At 31.1% G+C, this 23,349-nt stretch overlaps 1 protein-coding gene across 1 annotated transcript in view; it reads left to right on the plus strand.

Annotated features, from left to right (window-relative positions):
* Positions 1-146: 146 nt before the first annotated feature.
* Positions 147-23,349, plus strand: part of LOC120170684 (lysine-specific demethylase JMJ18-like) — a 31,829-nt gene continuing 8,626 nt past the window's right edge. Inside the window, exon 1 of the mRNA XM_039178593.1 lies at positions 147-221. Within this exon, the coding sequence (XP_039034524.1) occupies positions 147-221 (75 nt within the window). The remainder of the gene's footprint in view (positions 222-23,349) is intronic.

Genomic DNA, 23,349 nt, shown 5'->3' on the forward strand with positions numbered 1-23,349 from the left:
AAACTCTTATCATTTAGTTGAGTTACGGATACATTTGACATGTCATAGGATTTATAACCTTTTTTTACGAGTTTTATATTAATTTTGGACATTGTATTTGGACGATGTTGTATTTAAATCTGGGTTTAGAAAGTAGTATTGTTTACATGGATGCTTTCAATGATTGCAGATATGCAGAAGCAGGTGGGTGTAGAAGCATTGTTATGCTCTCAAACTCTCTGGTAATTAATTCTAATAATGCTCTCTGGTTCGAGTTTCGTTACACCTTTTATTTCACCATAGTGCAAACCCACATTTGTTTTCGTTGCCTAGAAATCACTTGTGTATGAATACATGTTGAAAACATGGAAGGGCATTAACATTTTACTTTAGCATACTATTAATATATTAATTTCTTTAATTTAATTTGTTTCATTCGTAATATTATATTTTTATAGGATGATCATTTTAATTCAACTTACTCTATTCATAATCATGAATTAACTTATCTTTATGGTTAAATGAATCGTTGTTGTTTCAAAAGATCATGGGTTTAAGCACCAACGATTGTAGCAGGGTGATATAATGTTTATTGTTAAATGATTGAGAGTATTTAAAACATATACTACTTTGTAACCTTAGCTTAAAAAAACTTACTCTATTCATAAGGTAAAGAATCAAATCTTGAACACTATTTGACTTATTACGTCATCTCAATAAATCATGACTTTTTTATATAATATTTAAATAAAATAATTAAAAATTAATATTTGAGAATAAACACTATATTAATATACATCTTTCATCTCATTTTTTTAATTATTTTCTACTCAATTATTGTTAAAGGTTAATTAAATATCTAGTTAATTTATTTCAAATGATAATTAATATTAAGATAAAATAATTAAACGGTCTCCTCACTATAGTGTATTGTTGAGTCTCTCAACTACTAAAAATTATTAAATTGTTTCTCGATCATAGGGTGTTATTTTGTCGAGTCCCCTGAATATTAAAAGTTATAAAATGACCACATGACTATTTATATGTTCTAAACTTGTGCTTTTTGTTAAAAATTGGCAACCTACTGAGTTTGACATTAACATATTGACTGAGATATGTTAAGATATGATCTCAAAACCATTTGAGTTATAAACACATTATGCCATGTTGTTGATACCTCATGTCATGCTAGTAAATTTTTAACGGAAAATATTGGATTATTTTGGAACATATAAATAGTAAAATGACCACTTTATAACTTTTAAGGTTAACTACATGGATAATCTCTTATGTTTGTATTTTGTCCACTTTTGGTAACTGGTTTAAAAAAAACATAAGATATAGTCACTTTCGTTTTTATTTAATTAAATATGGTTAGTTTCATTTTTATTTAATTAAGATGTGGTCATCACGAGTTAATTGTAGTTAACAATTAATAAAATATGTGACATGATAGTTGGTATAATCACATATTTGGTCCCTTTTATTTACATATTCTCTCAATTTAGTCATATTTTTAAATAAATTGTAACATAAAATATATATTTTTAAATGAAAATAAAAAATAAAATCTTTTAAAAAATTAATTTAATAATAAAGTATTTTTAATAAGTAATATACAAATATATTTTAAATTAATATATATATATATATATAATATTATGAATTTAAGTATTTATACACTAAAATACAAAATATATACACCATGTTGTTTACTTTATACCCAATAATGGTCTTTACTTAATGGTTAGATACATGTTTAGTTTTCTAAGTGACCTAGGTGTGAATCTTTTTTGCCTCAATTTGATTTCCTTTATTTTCTTTCACCCAGAGGGTGACATTGATTGGTAAAAATAAATATATTAAATTAAAATAAAGTTATTCCTCCAACCGAATGGTGACACGTGGCATGACATGTGACATCATTTGATTAGTGGATTAAATTTATTTTAATTTATTAAAAGTATGACTAAATTGAGAGAATATGTAAATATCAGGGAACAAACATGTAATTATATCAAAATATTTAACTGTTGTTAATGACATTTAACTCGTACTAACCAAATCTTAATTAAATAAAAACGAAATTAATCATATCTTATGATTTTGGAAATCAGTGACCAAAAGTAGACAAAAGACATACATAAGTGATCATTCGTATAGTTAACCCTAACTTTTAATAGTAAATAGACTCAACAAAATAATGTTATATAATCGGGAAATCATTTTATAATTTTAAATAGTTAGGAGACTCAATAAAGTAACACCTATAGTCGAGGAACCATTTGTATAATTTACCTTTAATATTATAATAATTTTTTTATAAATTTATATTTTTTAAATAAAAATAATTAAAACCATTAATTGTTATTCAAACATTAAATTAATACATATGTATTTTACAACAAAATCTAGAATATAATAAATAAAAAGTTGTAGAATGAAGAACAAGACACGCAATGAAAGGACAGGTTAGTCGTTTGCGGTTTCCGTTAAAACTACTTGCGTAAGGTTCTCCGCGGTTTCCATAATTTCCTTGGATCCGAAGTTTTTATTAAAAAACACCCTTTAAAATTTATTGGGTATAATATAATTTCTTTTTATTTTGACCACTATTTTTAAATTTTTTATCAATCAAATCACTCGATTATTTAAATACATTCAATCAGGTCACTTGCTATTAACAGTTAACAGAAGTGCTGATATGACAATAAATAAAATTGGTAGAATTACATATTTTATCATCAATATTTATATATTCTATCAATTTGATCATAATTTTAATTCAATTTAATAAATTTAATATTCAATTAGATTATGACATGCGTCACTATGAGATTGAATGATATTTTATTAATTTTAATTATTTAATTTATTTTATTTTACATCCAATCAGGTGGTATTATTTGACAAGCAAAACACTTTTAAATATTACCCACTTCCAAGGAGGATTGAACATGTAACCTAGAGCAAATTAAGACACACCTAAATAACTAGACTAAGCCTCTCAATTGGTTAAATTTTACAACATTTTATATATAATCTATTATAACTAATGGTAGGAAATTTAAGAGAGAATGCAATCACTTTAACCCTTAAACTAAACTCTATATTCAATTAAATTAATGAAATTAAAATTTTAATTTTAAAAACTATAATATATAGATAAATTTTATTATATTAAATCAATCAGTAAAAACAATAAATTTATTAATTTGTCATTAATTATTTTATCTTTTTACTTACTTTATTTATATTTTTAATATTTTTATGAAGTTTACAATTTTATGATAATTAAAATATTTTTATATTTTTATTATTTAAATATTTTATTATTAAATAACATGTTTTTTATTTTTTAGATGAAAAACAAAACCATTAATATCAATTAAAATTTATAATATTATATATATATGTTAATTTTTATATTATTTTAAAATTTATCTATATATTACATTCTTTAAAATTAAATTTTTAATTTCATTAATTTAATTGAATATAAGGTTTGGTTTAAGGGTTAAAGTGCTTGCATTCCCTCTTAAAATCCCTGCCATTAGTTATAACATATTATTTATGAAATGTTGTAAAATATAACCAATTAAGAGGCTTACCATAGTGGTTCAGGTGTGCCTTAAGTTTGCTCCAGGTTACAGGTTAAATCCTCACCACATGATTGGATGCAAAATAAAATAAATTAAAAATTAATAAATGTCATCCAATCTGATAGTGACATGTGTCACCATCTAATTGGACATTAAATTTATTAAATTAAATTAAAATTATGATCAAATTGATAGAATGTATAAACATTGAGGATCAAATGTGTAATTATACCAATTTTATTAACTGCCATGTCAACACTTTCGTTATCTTTTAACGACATGTGGCTTGATTGAATGCATTTAAATAGTTGAGTGACCTGATTGATAAAAAATGAAAAATGCGGTCAAAATGAAAAAGGGATATAGTTAAGTGGTTACTGATATAGTTTTTCCAAATTTATTTCATGCAGGAAATATTTGAAAAAATAACCCACAAACTGTTCACGTATGACTAACTCGATTATGCAAAACGCGTAAAAGGACCTCGCATTGTATAGGGCGCTAAACTCATCCCGCGTGGAAGCACTTTTCAGATAACACAATTTAATATTTGGATAAACGACATTGCGTTATGCAAAACGCGAGGTCCACGAGAAATTGAAACGTTTGAGCATTTTATCACGTTCTTCAAAATGAAATTTAAAAATTCAAATTAAATTCTATAGGACCTCGCCTTGTGCAAGACATGATGTCCCTATGAAAAGTTACAGACGCATTATGCAAAACACGAGGTTCCATTAATCTTGCTTCGTAAGGGATGTAAGGACTCTTATAAATAGGGTCTCTGTTAACCCAACTTCTCACACATTTATCTCTCTCTGTTTTTTTCTTATCTCTTGGGTGTTTTACTTATTACTTTAAAATCCGATTATTCATTATTATGGTGGAATTACTAAGGATTGATGAAAGACATGTGTTCGATTATTGGCGGATAAATTCAGAGGTAATCTTTTTAATTAATTAATTTTTATTTAGTTATTTATTTTAAAAATTTTATTTGAAGGGGTATGAATGTGCGTTGATGTGTTATATTAACCGTTTCACACCACCTCATGATGACATAATTTAAATGTGTCCAAGCGATTCCACCACCACCACTAGACTTAGACGAATTGCATCGCTTAATGTGACAATGAAAGACGGATTTTTATTGGGTGGATCATCATTCGATATGGGTGTTCCAGTGGGTGATGAGATTAGATAGGCGTCCCATTTCTGAATCCATCTTCGACCATAATGTTTCATATGATTGCATGTTGTGTTACGAACAAAATGAGAAGCTACATATACTGGCTAAAAGAGGAGTGAGCACGATAAATATATGTGCCTCTTCGAAACTGCCCGCTGACATAATGTTTGTCGACGCGACTTGGTTGTAGAGGTGGAGGGGAAACAAGCCAGAGAATAAAATGCTTCAGCCTCATCATCAAGAACAACACATGCACCTGCACAATCAGCAGCAAAGCCTCAGAAACCGGTGCCATCATCTTCATTCACCCACTTGACTCATTCACCATTTTACTATATAAGGAGTCAATCATTATTTCAAAAAATAGGGCATCCGATAAAAGGTTTTTTCACCAACGCGTTTCGTCCCTATACGTCGCTTAGCCCTTATTATACTTTTTCTCTACTTGTTCAACCATATTATCCTTAATTTTTGTCTGCATTTTCCACCATCGATATGTTAATTTCCACCATTGGCAACAGACTTCGGATCTGGTATTATTGAGCAGATGTCGCCGCATAGCATATTCTACACCAGTCTCGGTTCTAGTGCCAGTGGTGGTACTCCACATGCATATGTGGTGATGATGATGAAGAGGAAGATATATTGGTTCATAAGAATTCGCGTCGAGCTTATCGTCCACCACCATACGGTACGGGTGGACATAGGCATCATTAATTTTTTAAAGTTGAAATGAAAAATATGTTTTGTTTCATACTTTTTTATGAATGAAAAAAATATGTTGAGTTAATTGAACATGTCAAAAATATGCTTAGCTATTAGAACCAGTAACATACAAAAATTATAGTAATGAGTGAAATTTAGTTATAGTTTCAAAAAATAAAAATTATTATTTATTTATTTCAAATAAAAATTATTATTTATTTATTTATATCGAATGAATGAGTTTAGGAATCTTTGCCATGTCAGTATGGACCTCACGTTTTATAGAAAACGAGGAGTCTGGCACGTCAATACGGATCTTGCGTTGTGTAGAATACGAGGTCTATGTAAAATCTTATACTTTTTTATTTATTAATAGAGTTTTTGACCTTAAAAATATTTTTTATGTTCGAATGATTAAATCAAATATAATGCCAATTTTTTTAAATTATTAATTTATTTTTGATATATTTAATAGTCAAAATATCAATCAAAGTACATTTTAATAATATGATAATTAGTTATTTGGTTTGATGCATAAATACTTTGGTAACATCATTTTTTATGAAATTTTAAATACTAATTTATAAATATAATAAAAAAAGAACTACACAAAGTTACAGTTAGTTGAAATGAATAAAAGAGGAGTTTGTTTTCGTTTCTTCGTAGTCTGTAGAAATGTTTAATGTAAGTTCAGTTCCTCAATTATTTTCTCTTTCTCTCGACATTTATGGGTGTAACATAGCAAAACTACCTCTTCATCCTCTTCTTCTTGTGACAACCGAATTGCTTTTGTGTTGCTTGATGAAGTGATTCTTCCTGAAATGTTATATACAACTCGATGTTCATACCACCAATACTTGTGTAAATACTAAATATCTTCTGAATGTAATTTGTATTTGTTAAGGTCAACATGTAATGTGCTTTAGGGTCGGGCTCATAAATGGTAACTTTCACTTCCAATGAAGACATCTGTTGTATTGTAATTTTTTTAAGCTCTTTTGAAATTAAATTATATAACTCATCTTTCTTGATATTGGTGTTGAAGAAAGTGTAAAAATAAGTTCTAAAATGGAACACAATTGCAGAAACTCTTGTCGTCAAATACTTTTTTTACAAAATTATCCATTCAACATGGTTATCATATCATATTTATAGATAAAATTTAGATAAACCTAATGCCTTATAGAATGCAAGGCCCATTCACATGTCAAATCATATATGTATGTTGGGGGTGCTGCCACATCAGGAAACTTTGGGGCCATGTCAGGAATCTTAATGGAAATTGCGTTTTACAGGACGTAAGGTCATTGCCTATATAAATATCGTCTTCTGGTGACTTGATCCCAAGATTTTTGGAGGTTACAGTTAAACTCCAGTGAAAAAAGGTTTTAAAGCTCAGGTGACAACATCAGGCTTTGGAACCATTTTTAACGTGATTTTTACCCCATTAGAATGTTTCGTATATGTCATTGTCAACTCCAATTTCAAAACCAGTTTAACCTCATTTAGAAAAGGCATCCTCTTCTGGTGGCATCCTAATATTGAACGTGAGGTCTCTGCTTATAAGGGCTCATCTTTTGATGGCATGACTTTGCACAGAACTTAGAGATCTTTACGTCAATGTCAGTGCTAAAAGTTATGCCACAAGAAGGGGATGTCTTTTATAAAGATGAAGCCCTTTTAATTTTTCTTGCGAGGTCATGGTAAATATTACATTCTTTTTCCATCAAACTTGGCCTTCTCAGGAAACTTCTCGTTCAATCGAACCTTACTTTTCGAAAAACTTCTTGTTTTGTCAAACTTGGCCTTCTTAGGAACATTTTTCTTCTATCAAACATGGCCTTCTTGAGAAACTTGTAATTTATAAAAAACACTCTCTTCTTTTGACTCGTGACATTGATTTGGTAAATGACACACCTTCATTCATCTTTGGTATCTTTTTTTCTTTCATTTTGAATGAAGGGCTTCTTAGAAAACTTTTCATTCCATCAGAACATGACCTTCTCGGGATCTTTATTTTTCCTCCTTCAAACCTAGAAGGCTTCAAGGATTTATTTGGAATTTCTTGGTGTAGGATTTAATAGCAAAGTTTGGAAGTTGAAAGGTCGTAATGGTCATTTGATAAGGAAATGAATTTAAAATTCATAGTGGGGTATTATTTATACACGTGGGAAAAGAAAAAAGAGTTAAATGTCCAGAAAATTCTTCATCTTTATTCCTCCTCTCCACCTTGACTCCATAGCTAAGGTAAGGGATCTTTAAGTTTATTATTTCTTGTAGATTTTGAGTTTTTTTAATGGTTGGAGTGTTAGGAAAACTTAAGGAAAGCTTAAAGAGAAGTAGAAATTAAAAAATTAAAAGTTATGGGTGATTGAATAAAAAGAGTTTTTAAGTGGATTGGTGAGAAAAGGTTAATAAATGAATTTTGAAGTCATATTTGACTTTTCATAAGCTGAAATAAGAAATCTAAAGTGTTAGAAAGGATTAAGAACATTCTTGAAAATATGGTGTGATTTTTAGATTCAAGTATTTAAGTGGGATTTTGGATGTTAAGGAATAATAAAGTGATATAAGTTAGTTTTAATAAGTGTAGTTGAGTTTAAAGGTTTGAAAGAAGTTAAAAGTATGGAGTTTATGTAAGTTTTGTTAAATTTTCAGGATAAAATAAGTAAGTTCTGGGCAAGGGGTATCGGTACTGGATGAACAGTACTGATACTTCAAAACAAAAAAAAGGTGAGATCTGGGTTTGGGTATCGATACTGGAAGAACAGAATCGATACCATAAGGTGAAATTGTACGAATTAGTAGTGTAGTATCGATACCAAAGGAAGTGCATCGATACTAAGGGTATCGATACTAATGTATAAGTATTAGTACCATTTTGAGAGATGAAATTCCAGAATCGAGAATGGTATCGATACTGAAGTATAGTATCGATACCATAATGTTGAAGTATCGGTACTGGACCTTGGGTATCGATATTGTTAAGATTGAAACAGTGAATTTAGTGATTTGTTTAGTTTATGTTATTAGGGATTGATTATAGTGATACGAATTCTGATATTTATACCAATCATATTATTGTGTAGATATCGAACGAAGGCAAGTACAAGATGATTCAATGATATAAGGTCAATCAAGAGTGCTAAGTGTTTTGCTTGACTAAGTGAGGATAAGGTGAGTGCATACTACTATAACATATGGTGATATAGGAAATAAGACTTGCGATGAGTCTATTTCCAATATTTGGATTTCATGATTTATGAATAGTAGTATGTTGTGATATGATTTCTATGTGTACCGAAATATAAGCATATGTCTATGTGTTGTATGTACTGTTCTACTTGGTATGTGTGATTACATGAAAAGGTAAAATAAGCTATGTGACATTTACTTATGTGATACCTGAAAATGTGATATATGTTATGTGACCATAATCTATGTGTTATGTGATCTATATGATTATATGAGAATATGATATAAGCTATGTGTTATTTACCTAAGTGATATATGAACATGTGCTATAAGCTATATGATAAGGATCTATGTCCTTAAATGTCTATATGATATTGAACTACATGATTATATAAATATGTGAAATGTGAAAACGGTATATATGAATACATTCCTATGTGATAAGCTATATGCAATGGTATAAATGTTAAAGTCCATAAGTATGTGATATGAGAGCTAAAGGTATAATTGGTATGCCAAGAGTTGAGGGTTCTATGCGGTCCTTCAAGACAATTCTACGTGGTCCTTCGGGATATTTCTACGCGGTCCTTCAGGACAATATTATGTGGTCTTTTGGGACATTTATACGTTTCACTTCGGTGCAATTTCTACGCGGCACTTTGGTGCAATTTCCATACGGCACTTCGGTGCAATTTATACGAGTTGTGGTGACAATATTTTTGCATAATCTTAAGTTCTCAATGATGTACCATGGACTATTAAAAGAAAAGATATAAATGGTTAGTAAATGATAAAGATAATGATATTAATAATGATAATGAGAATGACGTTACTGATGAGGATGATGATGATGATATGTATATATGTATGCATATATGTTTTTGATATGTGATGTATTATATGGTTTCTTTATATGATTTTATGAAATGCTTAGACTATGCTTAAGTATTTTTAAATGATTGATTTTGTATTTTATATGCCTACTAAGTCAACCACTTATCGTATGAGTGTTTCACGCGTAGCTACGAAGAAGCAGGAAGAGTAAAGCTAAGACCAGTCAGGACAACATAACTCTACCAAAAGATTAGATCAGAAGTAATTTACACATTATTTATTTTGTTGTAATAAATGCGTGGCATGTAAGTAAAGGTGAATTACATATGCTCTAATCAGTTTTGTAAACATACTTTATGGTATTTATGTAAATTGTTAATTTCAATTTTAGTTGAATCTTCTTATTTACTTTGATCGAGGGTTTCACTATTTGTATACAAATAAAATTTTAAATTTTCCACTATCTTTTAAAAGTAAATGATTTGAAAAGTCAATGTGACACCTCAGACTCATATCCAGGTCGGATACGGGTGAGGGTGTTATAGGAAAACATTGTTTTGTTTGTAATTTATGTACCATAATTATGTAATTGTATTTTATGGTATTGAAATTTATGTTATTTTAATTTCTAGTATTATATTTTATGTTATTGTATTTTTGGACCATTTTTATCGTGGTTTTAACTCAGTTTATAATATCAATATTTAAAAATTTAAAATATCAAACCTTATATATTAAGTATCAATATTTAAAATTAACTATCAATCTTATCTTCATTGAAGTTTTTAAAAGTTAAAGTATCGATCATCATAGCATACCAGAAAGTAGAGTTGAGTCCCTGTCAAGTCAATATGAAACTCGCATTCTAAAGAACGTGAGTTACGTACATTGTTCTCGCGTTCTATAGAATGTGAGTTCCCTTAAAACCCTTATATATATTAGAAAAAGTAAAGGCAAACAAACCACACATAAGTGAACACAACAAAACCGATCACATGTAGAAAGGAAGTGAAGATAATCAACTTAATTTGCAAGACGTCACTTTTAGATAAATGTTTTAATTGTAAGTTTATGCAAGAAAGACTTCTTGATTCTTACATAATTTAAAGTCATTATAAATTGTCTAACATTTGCTCTTCTCTCTAGATGATCGTAGATACTAAAAAAAATATGTCGAGAAGATAATCTATTATTACTTTAGTATATTATGATGGACAGATGATCAGTTATACATCTCTCGACATCGTCTTTCAGTCCTCAAACACTGTTATGATAATGATGTCAAGGAAATTAACGTATAAGAAGTTGATAAAGGAAGTGAAAACAATGTTTTAGTGAGAAAACTTGAACCGTTGAAGTATCGAATATCGGCATCATTAGAACCATTAACCTACTTAATATACACCGTAAAAGATAATGATGAGGTGGACATGATGTTGGATTTCCACTAACAATATTCATTATGAGGGCTCCTTTAGCTATATGTAATTTTTTCTGATGATAATGATGATACCAGTGTCCCAAATTGAAGACGTGCAAATTTTGACTTTGATCCTAATGTTCAAAGTTTGAAACCAATTTATGTAATGGTTTCAAATTATTAAGTACACACATTACACTCAATGACATAGGTGCAACATTGTCTTCGATGCCAAGGTATTCTTGCATAGCTAGCTTAACTTTGGCTTGTACCTACCACCAACACAACATTTAACGTACAATCCATAAAATATTGGTATGACAACGTCATCTTCTCAGCACGACATGAGGTCACAAAACTATGAAGTGTTCAACCCATTCAATGATTTCTCATCTGGACGATATTCAATGTATATGCCTAGTGTGAATTACGTGTCAGCATCTATGGGAAGACATTCTTGTACTAGTATTGTCAACTTTGATCTTGGTAATATGGTTTGTGAGCAATATCGTGATCGACACATAATTGCTACATTGTTATCCTTGCATTCGACGAAGTAAAATAATTCTAATTTGAGGGGGGTAATTTTGATGAAGAGTATGTATGGGAGACATACCCTGATGGTGACGAGGTAAACCCTTTTAATGAAGAACCATAAGACCTTGACATGTCGATGAGTGTGAATGCTAATGACATACCACATGCTGTCACTCATATTTCTTATTACCAACCACCATCCCACTTCACAATGGTTGATATGAAAGCTTTCAATGCTATAGAATTTTCGTAATTCCCATAGATTGAGCAATACAACCAACATGGTGATGCTGAGCTTTATATTAGAATAACATTTAAGGCAATTGTGGTTGTCATTAAGAATAATAATATAAGCTAATTAGGTATGTCGGCTATGAAAAAAATAAACACAGACAAGTACATTGATGAATGTGTTCACAAGAACCAGAGATGTAATTAGAGGGTTCATGTATCACACTTGAAGACAATAAACAACCCATGAAAGTTGAAAAAATACATCTAACCTCATACATGCACCATCAACAGCCTCAATCAGGATCATCATAACTTTGATGTACATGTGCTTTCTGATGCCTTCATTCCACTGGTCAAAGCAAATCCACGTATAACAATTGGCACTTGTATTGCTGCAATTACATCTCAATAAGGCTATATAGTTTACTACCATAAAGTATGGTATGCAAGGTCTCTGGCTCAAAAAATTTATATGGCTAATGTGAAGAATCATATAAAGAGTTGTTGTCATGGCAAAAATTGATGTAGAAACACTTACAGGAAATGGTTATAAAACTTAAAACTATATGCGTACAAAAATGATCGTATCGTACAAGGTATGTGCCAATTATACTAGCTATTTTGGATATTTTCGCAATGTGTTAATGCATTATATCACTACAAGCCGATGGTTCATATTGATGACACTTGGTTGTAAGGCAGATACACATAAATAATGTTATTAGTTGTTGCAAAATATGACAATAAAGAAAACTATTCTCGTCGCCTTTCACAATAGTAAAAAATAAATATATAAACTCTTAGGAATTCTTCTTGAAAAACTTACGAAGACATGTTCTATCACATGTTTTGTGTGATAGAGATTATGAGATATATCTTATTTCTGATAGAGGTATAGGGATCAAATACATAATCCAACATATGAGCCAGTCTTGGCAACCTCCCTATATTTATCATCGATACTATTTACGTCATATTACTACGAATTATTTGTAAAAGTTCACGACTGAAGATGAACGCATAATGGTGTTTTGAATGGGCATGTCTTTCACTCCTTTTGGTTTAAAATATATTTTTATTTATTATTTATAATTAATTATTGCATTTTTAATGTATAGGCCACACACATTCCATACATGAGGTTAAGGTGATGCTTCAAGAATTGATAAACATGAATCAACAAGGCTATAACTACCTTGCAAAAACCCCCATAGAGAAATGGCTTCAATGATTTGATGGGGTAGACGATATGGTCACATGACAAAGAAATTTGTTGTGGTGATCAATTCATCACTGAAGGGAGTGCGATATTTGCCTATTAATTCATCTCAAATCGTCATATTATCAATTGGTAACACTTTTTGCAACCTTGGGAAAATAATTAGTTGATTGGATTGTATGTTCAAGAGCGTATTTGAGTCATTTCAGTACTCGAGGTTATTCTTGTCATTTTAGAGTTCATGTTATTTTGGCTATTTTCAGGTTTAAGAGCAATTTGGTCGTTTTAATACTATAAATTAATTTGGTCATTTCGCAGCTCTATAACATTTTGTTCATTTTGTTCGATCCAAACATATGATCTTTTTCTAGTAATATAGTCTTCATATATGTTTTCCAAAAAGTAGTAATTATATGTCTCTTACCATCTCGGAGATTAAAATCAAATATTGAAGTTTTATAAACAATCATACATTTCATAGGTGTATCATTAATTTTATCGGGTCAAAATACATATTCTTAGGGTAATTCCACTATCATGGTCAATACATATCATTCTTTTACACTTTAAAGGTATTTTTGTAATTTCTTATCGATTTTCTAATTCCTTACGCTAGTCATCCGAGTCTTATACATTTTACTATGTTCTTATCGTAATCATAATGGGTTTACCTCAATCAACGATATCTATAAGATCAATCGAACTCATTCATGCATTTACCAACTATCAATGTGTACCATAAAGCATACAAACAGTAGTAGAGTATTACCTCAATTTACAAGCCATATCGATTAACTAGTTAAACACCATTCAATCTCCTTTGAACATGAATTCCACGTCCCATAATATCTCATATACAAGGCAAATCAAATTGCATCAGAAGCGAAACTTAAACATGAAAATTCGTATTGAATTAGGATATAAAATGTCAAAAAATAGCTTACTAGATCCGAATTTGGTGAAACAGACTTCGAATACGAACTCAAAACGTCAAAAAACATAAAATAATCATTTTTAAAAAAAATGACTTTTGGTCAAAGTAAAGTAAAAATCAACGGTTCAGGGGTCAATAATCATTTTTGTTGGTTCAGTCAGACCGACCAGTTTGGTAAGATCCGGTTGAGACCGATTTGGGCAGGTCTAGTTTAACAAAATAGGTTTCTAGAAAAAATCAAGGTTAGAAAATGAATCTCAACCAATTACTCCAAAAGGTTATACACGCTGTAATAAACCCAAATCAACACCAAAATCCATCCAAACATGAAGCAATCAAATATAAAAATAAATTGGAGCTTACCAACACTGACAATGGAGAAAATGACGATAATGGAGCAACCCACCAGTTGGGTTTTGGTCGGAACAACATGGGGATTCCAACGACAGTGGCGGTGCAGCAAACAAACATCAAGATTGACCAAAAATACAAAAATAATGACGGATGCATAGCTTTTTTTGGTGAAGCTTTGAACAACTATCCACGACGGATGACAACGATTCACAACTAGAAGGACTTGGACTTATATCGGATGGGGATGGTGGTGCTCCTAGAATAAGTGGTGACAGTCACCGTTCAATGGTGATAGAGATTGACATTATGTATTTGAATGATTTTTCCAATGATTTAAGGCAAACGGCAAGCAACAACGATGATCCAACAGTTGGAGTTTGCTCGTGATGTGACACTGAAGCTGCTACTAGCGGCGGTGTAGGCCACAGTCGACCGGAGCAACAGTTGAACGAAGAAGAAAATGTGACGGGGAATGCATGAAATATTAGAGATTATCTTTTTTTCCCATTTGAAATGGAGGTGATTTTAATAATTTAAAATCTCATATGAAGCACTAAAAAAAATATTTGGTTTAAAAATAATACCAAACATTGAGCTAGCATGGTTCACCATGTTTCATATATGGATTCAAAACCTAGAAACCACACAATTTGATTTTTATTTTTAACAATCAAGGGAGATGGGTAAAATAATGGTTTAAGTACCTAAACTTCTTATGAAATTGAATATTAACCTATTATTTCAAAAACTCACAATTTAATCCTCAAGTTAACTTACTTTAATCCAATAATTAACCTCAATATTTTTTGGGGTGTGACAAGTCTCCTCCCCTTAAAAGAATTTGGTCCTCGAAATTCACCCAAGTCACAGAAATGCAATAGTGAAGCTTTCATAAATTCTTCAATCCCTTAGGTAGATTTTACATATTATGATTCCTCTATTAAACCTTAACCCGTTTATTATGCATTTCTTGTTGGAGCTCTTCTTTATCATAATTCTAGAATCTGAACAAAATTATCCTTTTAACACCAATCAGACATTAATTACCAATCCTTAATGAGAATAACACTTGCTTACCTTCAGTGCAATATGAAAACATAGTTGGTTCTTTCCAGAAACAAAAACACCCTGGTATTAACACTTTTTCCAAGGACATACATATTTTTCCTTTAATCTCATACTGATCAAACTATTGAGGTATGAGACTTAACTCTTATCGAATTCCAAGCTTATAAAATTGAAAAGAGAATTATTCCAGAAATTTTCCAATTCGGTTCATTAATAGAGAACTTTAAGGGGAATTTGGACCAAATACCTTGCTCTTCAATCCCCTTGGGTAACAGTTCTAAATCTAAAAAATTTCACTTATAAGGTTTGGTTGTAAGATTAACATCACAGAAAGTTTGGGTAACATAATCCAATTTCATACCAGGAGCCAAGTTAGAGTTCTCAAACAAATAACTATCACATTACTCGCAAGGCACATTATGAATCTAGTTGGACATTAATGATATCCTTTTATACACAGGTCGAGCCCTAACGGATAAAATACTTAAGCATACTTATTACAAATAGAGGCTCGACATCAGAGTTCTGACTCAGAAGAATACGATCATAATCTAGGGGCATATACTGACCAAACACCCTATGATAGTCGATCAATCTATCTTTCCTGAAGACTCTACTCTACTCAACCTAATATTTAATACCACTAAATGTAAAAAATCCATAAAAATCCATAATCCATAATATGATAGCCCAATTCAATTTGAGGTGTCATATTAGGGACACAAGAGCGACCCAAAGTAAAAATCCATAAAAAAATAAAAATTTTGTTAAATCATTTCATCTGTAAAAACAATTTATAAAGAAAAACACATATTCAGTGAATTCAAGCGTCAAAATAAAGTACATATCTAATATAAAATCAAATGACCTACATGACCCTTAATTACACCTATACCGTACTCTGCTAGCAATGCCGAAAGAACTCTAAATATTGATGTCGATATTGCTCAAGATCTACTCTTTAACCTGAAATGGTAAGTAATAGAGTGAGATTTGGGAAAGCTCAGTAATACAATACTACCAAAAGATGCTAAAGGCCAAGCAGAAGTTGAAAAACATAAAACTTTCTTATTGATCTAGACTTATGCATGTTCTAGGGTTGGGTTGAGGTTCATTAATTAAATCTACAGGTAACAATCATGGAACCTATAGTTCAGAGGGAGTGTTCAAAGAGACAGAATCAGGAGATTGAAAATGGGTGTCTAGTGTGTTCCCCCAAAACCAAAAAATAATGTAAACATAGTTTAAAAATAATAGTATTTTATTCTAGTAAAATAGATTTTTAAAATCACTTCAATACCCTCCACTCTAACACCGATATGCAATTCCCCATAACTGCATCTATAAGGACTTACCCTAGGCCTATTTGGCGTAGGATCCAACCTAAGGGAGTACCTTATGGCCTTAGAGTCTGCCCAAGGAATACCTTGGGGCCTCAAAGCCTACCCAAGGAAGCATCTTGGGGCCTGAGAGCCTATCCAAAGGAACATCTCGGGTCCTAAGAGCCTACCCAAGGGTTACCCTAGGTTCGTAAGGATTTACCAGCTTGATCAGAGTTGAACCTTGTACTCCAGCCTACCCAGATAGTGTCCAATAAAACAATTCAAGTAGTAACTAGTAGTTCCATAATCCATACAACAATCATATTTTATTTTCCAATAAAACAAGTAACCAGTAAAAACAATCGTAAATCAACCAGATATCAATTTATAATTTATGTACAAATAAAATGATCATATAGAACATAGAGAACACACTAGAAGATTCAATTATTTTTTGGAGGCACTTGATCGTTATCAAGAAGGGAAAACATAAAATTTCTATAGATTGATCGGATTTCATATACAATGTCCCTATAAAAAGGGTTTAATTACTAACGAATCTAATCAAACATTCAAGAATTAATGCTTCAGGACTATTTAGGATTTTAGGTGCATTAGAATGGTATTTAAAAACCTTACATCAGACTCATTTAAGATTCATATATATTTGGAAGTAGTTAGGATTCATATATATATATCAAGAGAGATACCTTTACTCAGTCTGCTAGAGCATTTTGACATTTTGATTTTTGAAAAATTCTTGGTGACTTAATCCAATGGTGGAGAAAAGATGATTTAAGACATCTAAGATTTATATTGAACTATTCGAATTTTGAGTCAAATTAGACTAATTAGATCTTAACAGTGCGATACCTACAAATAATGCAGACAAAGATCTTTCACAAATATTCTCTTCTTAGTACTTACAGTACTAGCTAAAATGATCAACATTAGAATCATCATTGATTAGTTCTCAAGAAGATGAATAGGTATTACGTTGGTATTTATTTTATTTTTGTATTGTAATAATATCCAGAGTGACTGACATTCTTGGGTCGTTTCCATAACCGTTAGGGGTCATTACAATGTTTAATGCTTCACAGATACTTTAAGAACTTATCCATAAACATTTCCTTAATTTAGATAATGAGGGTATTTGAGTCATTTTAGTACTCAGAGTTATTCTGGTCATTTTAGAGTTCATGTTATTTTGGCCATTTTCAGGTTGAAGAGCAACTTGGTCATTTTAATACTAAATTAATTTAGTCATTTCGCAACTCCAAAACATTTTGGTAATTTGTTCGATCCAAACATATGCATTTTTTCTAGTAATATGGTCTTCGAATATGTGTTCAAAAAAAGTAATAATTCTAAGTCTCTTACCATCTCAGAGATTAAAATTAAATATCAAAGTTTTATAAACAATCACACATTTAACATATGTATAATTAATTTTATCGGGTCAAAATACAAATTCTCAAGGTAATTCCATTATCATGGTTAACACATATCATTCTTTTACACCTTAAATGTGTTTTTGTAATTGTTTTTATCAATTTTCTAATTCCTTACACAAGTCATCTGAGTCTTATAAAGTTTACTACCTTCTTATCGTAATCATACTGGTTTTACTTCAATCAACGATATCCATAAGATCAATCAAACTCATTCATGCATTTACTGACTATCAATGTGTATCATAAAGCATACAAAAGGTAGTAGAGTATGACCTCAATTTATGACAGTTAAACTCAATTTGATCTCCCTTGAACTTGAATTTTTTGTTCCATAGTATGTTAGGTACAAGGCAAAATGAATTGCATCAGAAACAAAACTTAAACATGAAATTCGTATTGAATCAGGTGATAAAACGCTGAAAAAAACTTACCGGGTTTGAATTTAGTGAAACGAACTTCAAATTTGGAATTAGGACTTTGAAAAATATAAAATAGTCATTTTCGAAAAATTTAACTTTTTGATCAAAGTCAACGGTTCAGAGGTTAACAACCCCTTCTGTCAGTTCATTCAGACTGAACGATTCGATCAGATTCAGTTCAAATCAATTTAGGCCGATCCGATTTGACAAATAGGTTTCTAGAAAAAATCAAGGTTAGAAAATGAGTCCTAAATACGACAGTGGCGCATGACATCACACATGATACTTGCGAGGGTAGTTCTAGGTGATCGATCACTCTAAAAGCTTCTACATGCTACAATCAACCCAAATCAATACCAAAATCCATCTAATCATGAAGAAATCAAAAGGAAAAACAAATCGAATCTTACCAACATCGACGATAGAGGAAACAATGACAATGGAGCAACCTAGTGGTTGGGTTTTGGTTGGAACAACATGAGGACTCCAACGACGATGGCAGTGAGGTAAGCAAACATCAAAATTGATGGAAAATCACGAAATTGATTACGGGTGCATAGCTTTTCCTGACAAAGCTTCGAAAGACTCTCCATTACAGATAATGATGATTTATGACCAGAAAGACACTAGGCTTAGATCAGACGGAAATAATGGTGCTCTTAGAACCGAAAATGATAGTCATCATCCAACGGTGATGGAGATCGAAATTATGTCTTCGAATAATTTTTCTATGATTTGAGACGAACGACAGGTAACAACGATGATCTGATAGTTGGAGTTTGCTCGTAAGGTGACGCTAAAGCTGTTGCTAGTGGTGTTGTAAGCTAACGTCGACTGGTGCAACAGTTGAACGGAGAGGAAAATGTGACAGGGAAGGCATGAAATATTGAATATTCTATTTTTCCCCATTTGAAATGGAGGTGATTTTAATATTTAAAATCTCATATGAAGCACTAAAATAAATATTTGGTTTTGAAAATACCAAATAGTGAGCTAGCGTATTGGTAGGGGTATGGTTCATCATGTTTCATATATGGGTTCAAAACCTAGTAACCACACATTTTGATTTTTATTTTTAACAACCAAGGGAGATGAGTAAAATAATGGTTTAAGACCCTAAACTTTTTGGGAACTTGAATATTAACCTATTATTTCAAAAACTCACAATTTAAACTCTAAATTTACTTACTTTAATCCAATAATTAACCTTAATATTTTTTAGGTGTGACATAAACTATGGCCTTTAGGATGAATTTTTTAGTGTTTCTTGAGCCTAAAATAACCATTTCTGGGTTCTAGTAATGATATTGGAATGAACAATATCGATACTGGTTAAATTGAGGCAAAAATTAGGGATTTTGAATGGGAGTATCGATACTTCCAAGAGGAGTATCGATACTTCCAAGAGGAGTATCAGTACTTCCCCTGTAGTATCAATACTTTGATACTGATGCCCTATTTTCGTATCAGAATACATTTTTGGCACCTATACTCATAGGGGTATCGATACTTAACCCTATAGTATCGATACTCATATAGAGTATCAATACTATTCACTTGAAATGGTTAGATTTGACCCGTTTACGGCTCGTATGAGCTAAGGATTATCAGTAACAATAAAACTTAGACCATGAGGGTTATAAATGACTAAACACACCTAGAAACACTTGTAAGAGTAGGTTATGACGGATGTAAATACACTTAGCATAATACATCAAAATATCTTCAGTGGAGTACGTATACATATTGTTAAGGACGAGGATCATCGTAGAGGATTTATCGACAAATGGTATAATGAGTAATTCAAATTCGGTAATATCAGAAAGCACGAACTCCAAGAATATCATCAAACCTAGGAGGGGTAAGGTACCACTTCCGATTTATAAGGGATTGAAGGAAAGTACAATAAGAATAACTAAAGTGTCGTTACTCAGAAATGAACCCGAACCAGGTATCGGGCCAGCTAGTTCTTCAGAAAGTTACCAAGCAACTTTAAAATGTTGCTGAACCATGAAACACGTAGAGACTTCTTTTGAGTCAAAGTGACTAAAGCATCCTTAAGTAACGAACGAGATGGTAGCTAGTGAGAGGATAACCTCACTTTAGTGAGTCCAGCTATGCTAGAGCATAACTAGGTTATCTTAATTGCCCTAGTGGGATATTTGTAGTGCGCTAGACACTTCAGGAGCTAACTAGGGTGAGAAGCCCAAACACTCGCAAGGAGTAGGTTAGTGATGTCAATGTTAGGTGTCCTTTGGGCCTTAGATATGCTTGGGTAATAATGAATATGATTTGCCTTAAGGGCATAAGACTCTAAAATAATATATGTGTGATAACTATATAAGCCTTATGAGGTAATATTCCATGAGACTTATGCCTTTGTTGTTGTTCGAGAAACGATAAGGACACCCGAGCTACTTGTATGTACGACGATCATCTAAGATATGTATATGTATCTGCAGAGCTAAGGTACTTTAGTATCACTGCGAATGCACTTTTGTATCCATGCTTATGCACTTTAGTACCAATGCTAAGACACTTCTGTGTATTGATGGCTATGCCAATAAATATATGTATATTTGATGTTTGGTTATGTATCATGCTTATTGCATTCTGTCACTTGGTATTGTGATTAAAGACCCCATACTTGTATACTCATAGTGAATCTCTTAGTAGAAAGCTAAGGGAAACATGAGACTTGAACTATAGAGATATAACTATTGAACCTTAAATAGGTAGTACTTGATTTGGATATTGCATGTACCTACTGCTTAGTGTTCTATCTTAGCATGCTTGTGTTTATATAATCCTTATGCTACTCTACATTAGCGATTATGTTGTTGAGCTTTGTAAGCTCAACCTTCGGATGTTTTCCGTTGGCAGGTCAATAAATTATGCAGTTCATAGAGCACCATCATGGCAGGACTTCTAGAATCCTTTTTAGAGTATTGTATTGTAGTAAGTGGGAAAATGTATTCATAGAATCTTACTTATGTATTCGATTGTTAAACTTTGGGTTTGTATTATTTGATTTTAATTTAGGTATAACAGTGTCTCGGTTTTGTTAAATATTTTTATAACAGTTATTTATGTTTTATTATGATATCATTCAGTATGTTTGAAAAGAAAATGAATAGGTTTTTGAAAATTATGGGTTTGTTTCAGCAGTCCAGTGTGGCCCTTTAGGCCCAAATCGGGTTTAGGGTGTTATAGTAATTAACAAAATATATTCGTTATTTTTCAATTTTTTTTGGTTTGTAACTATTTTTAATGCGATTTTTAGATCACTTACAATATCTCGTATGTGCCGATACTAGCCTCAATTGAAATATAAGTATCAATACTATGCCTCTAATCTTATAAATTACAAAAAATTTCAGATTAGCTACCCGAAAATAGCCCTCGAATAAGCCTATCAAACCATTTTAGCTTCTTCTTCATTCACAAAATCAAGCTTTGGAAGCGTATTTAACGCGATTTTTACCCCATTTACAATGTTTCATATATGTGATATTAGACTCAAGTGAAAGATAAGTCGCAATACTATGCCTCGAATCTTATAAATTACAAAAGTTTTTCAGATTAACTACCAAAAATACCCCTCGAATATGCCTATCAAACTATTTTAGCTTTTTCTTCATGCACAAAACAAGCTTTAGAACCATTTTCCCCACTTAAGATATCTCATATGTGTCGATATTGGCCTCAACTGAAAGATAAATTCTAATATTACGCCTCTAATCTTATAAATTATGAAAATTTTCAGATTAACTACCCAAAAATACCCCTCAAATATACATATCAAACCATTTTAGATTTTCTTCATGCACAAAACAAGCTTTAAAACTAATATCAATGCGATTTTTACCCCATTTACAATATCTCGTATGTGTCGATATTGACCTCAACTGAAAGATAAATTCCAATAATACGCATCTAATCTTATAAATTACGAAATTTTTTAAATTAAGTACCTAAATATACTTCTTGAACATGCCTATAAACACTTGTAATGTGGGCTGAAAATGCACAAACCTCGCGTTCTGTAAAGTGCTTCTAGGTCAGACGGGTCTTGTGCCCTATACAATGCTGAGTCATTTTACGCTTTTTGCAGAACACGAGGTAGTTCTACATAGGTAGTTTGAGGGTTATTTTTCCAAATAATTCTTTTTGGGGTCATTTTCTAATAAATGAATTTTAAGGGTTTTTTATAATAAAAACGCCCTTGGATCCGAGTTCCTCTTTAACCCCAACCTTCTTTTCATCCTACCTATCTTTCCATTTACCATTTTAATTAATGGTATCTTATTTTACTCATTGTACTTTAAATTTTCTCACTAATTTATTACATTGAATTTTTTTGGTTACTCAGTAGTTTCCTCACTCACTAACAGCGTTATAAATAGGTTGTTATATAAATGAAAAATGACATTGTTTTTGGTGAAAAATTTATTCTTTTAAAACGGTATCGTTTTCACGCCATTAACTATTTAACAGCGGTGTGACAAAAAAAACCCAATGTATAAAGTTCAGTGAGAAAATTGAAATATTTTAAAGTTCAATGAGCAAAATAGGAAAGAGATTAAAGTTTAGTGATGAAATTTGTATTTTAGCCTTTAATTAAACTTTCCTTTGCTCAGTAAGTTTTTCTGCTCTATACTCTTTGGACTTTATAATTTAGTCCCTTATTTTTAGTTTCAATAATTCACTTAATTGATTTAAAAATGAAAGTCCAATTGAAGTTTGATTCTTATCAAAGTATTGAATGTTAAAGTTGCTAAGTTTTCAAATGTAATAAAAATCAATTAATGCTTATCAATTGAGCTTTAATTTTCAAATTAAACAAATAAAAGGGGAAAATTTATCAAAATAAAAGTGGAG

The sequence above is a fragment of the Hibiscus syriacus genome, unplaced genomic scaffold (genome assembly GCF_006381635.1).
Source record: "Hibiscus syriacus cultivar Baekdansim isolate YM2019G1 unplaced genomic scaffold, ASM638163v2 tig00111783_pilon, whole genome shotgun sequence".
Classification (NCBI taxonomy): Eukaryota; Viridiplantae; Streptophyta; class Magnoliopsida; order Malvales; family Malvaceae; genus Hibiscus; species Hibiscus syriacus.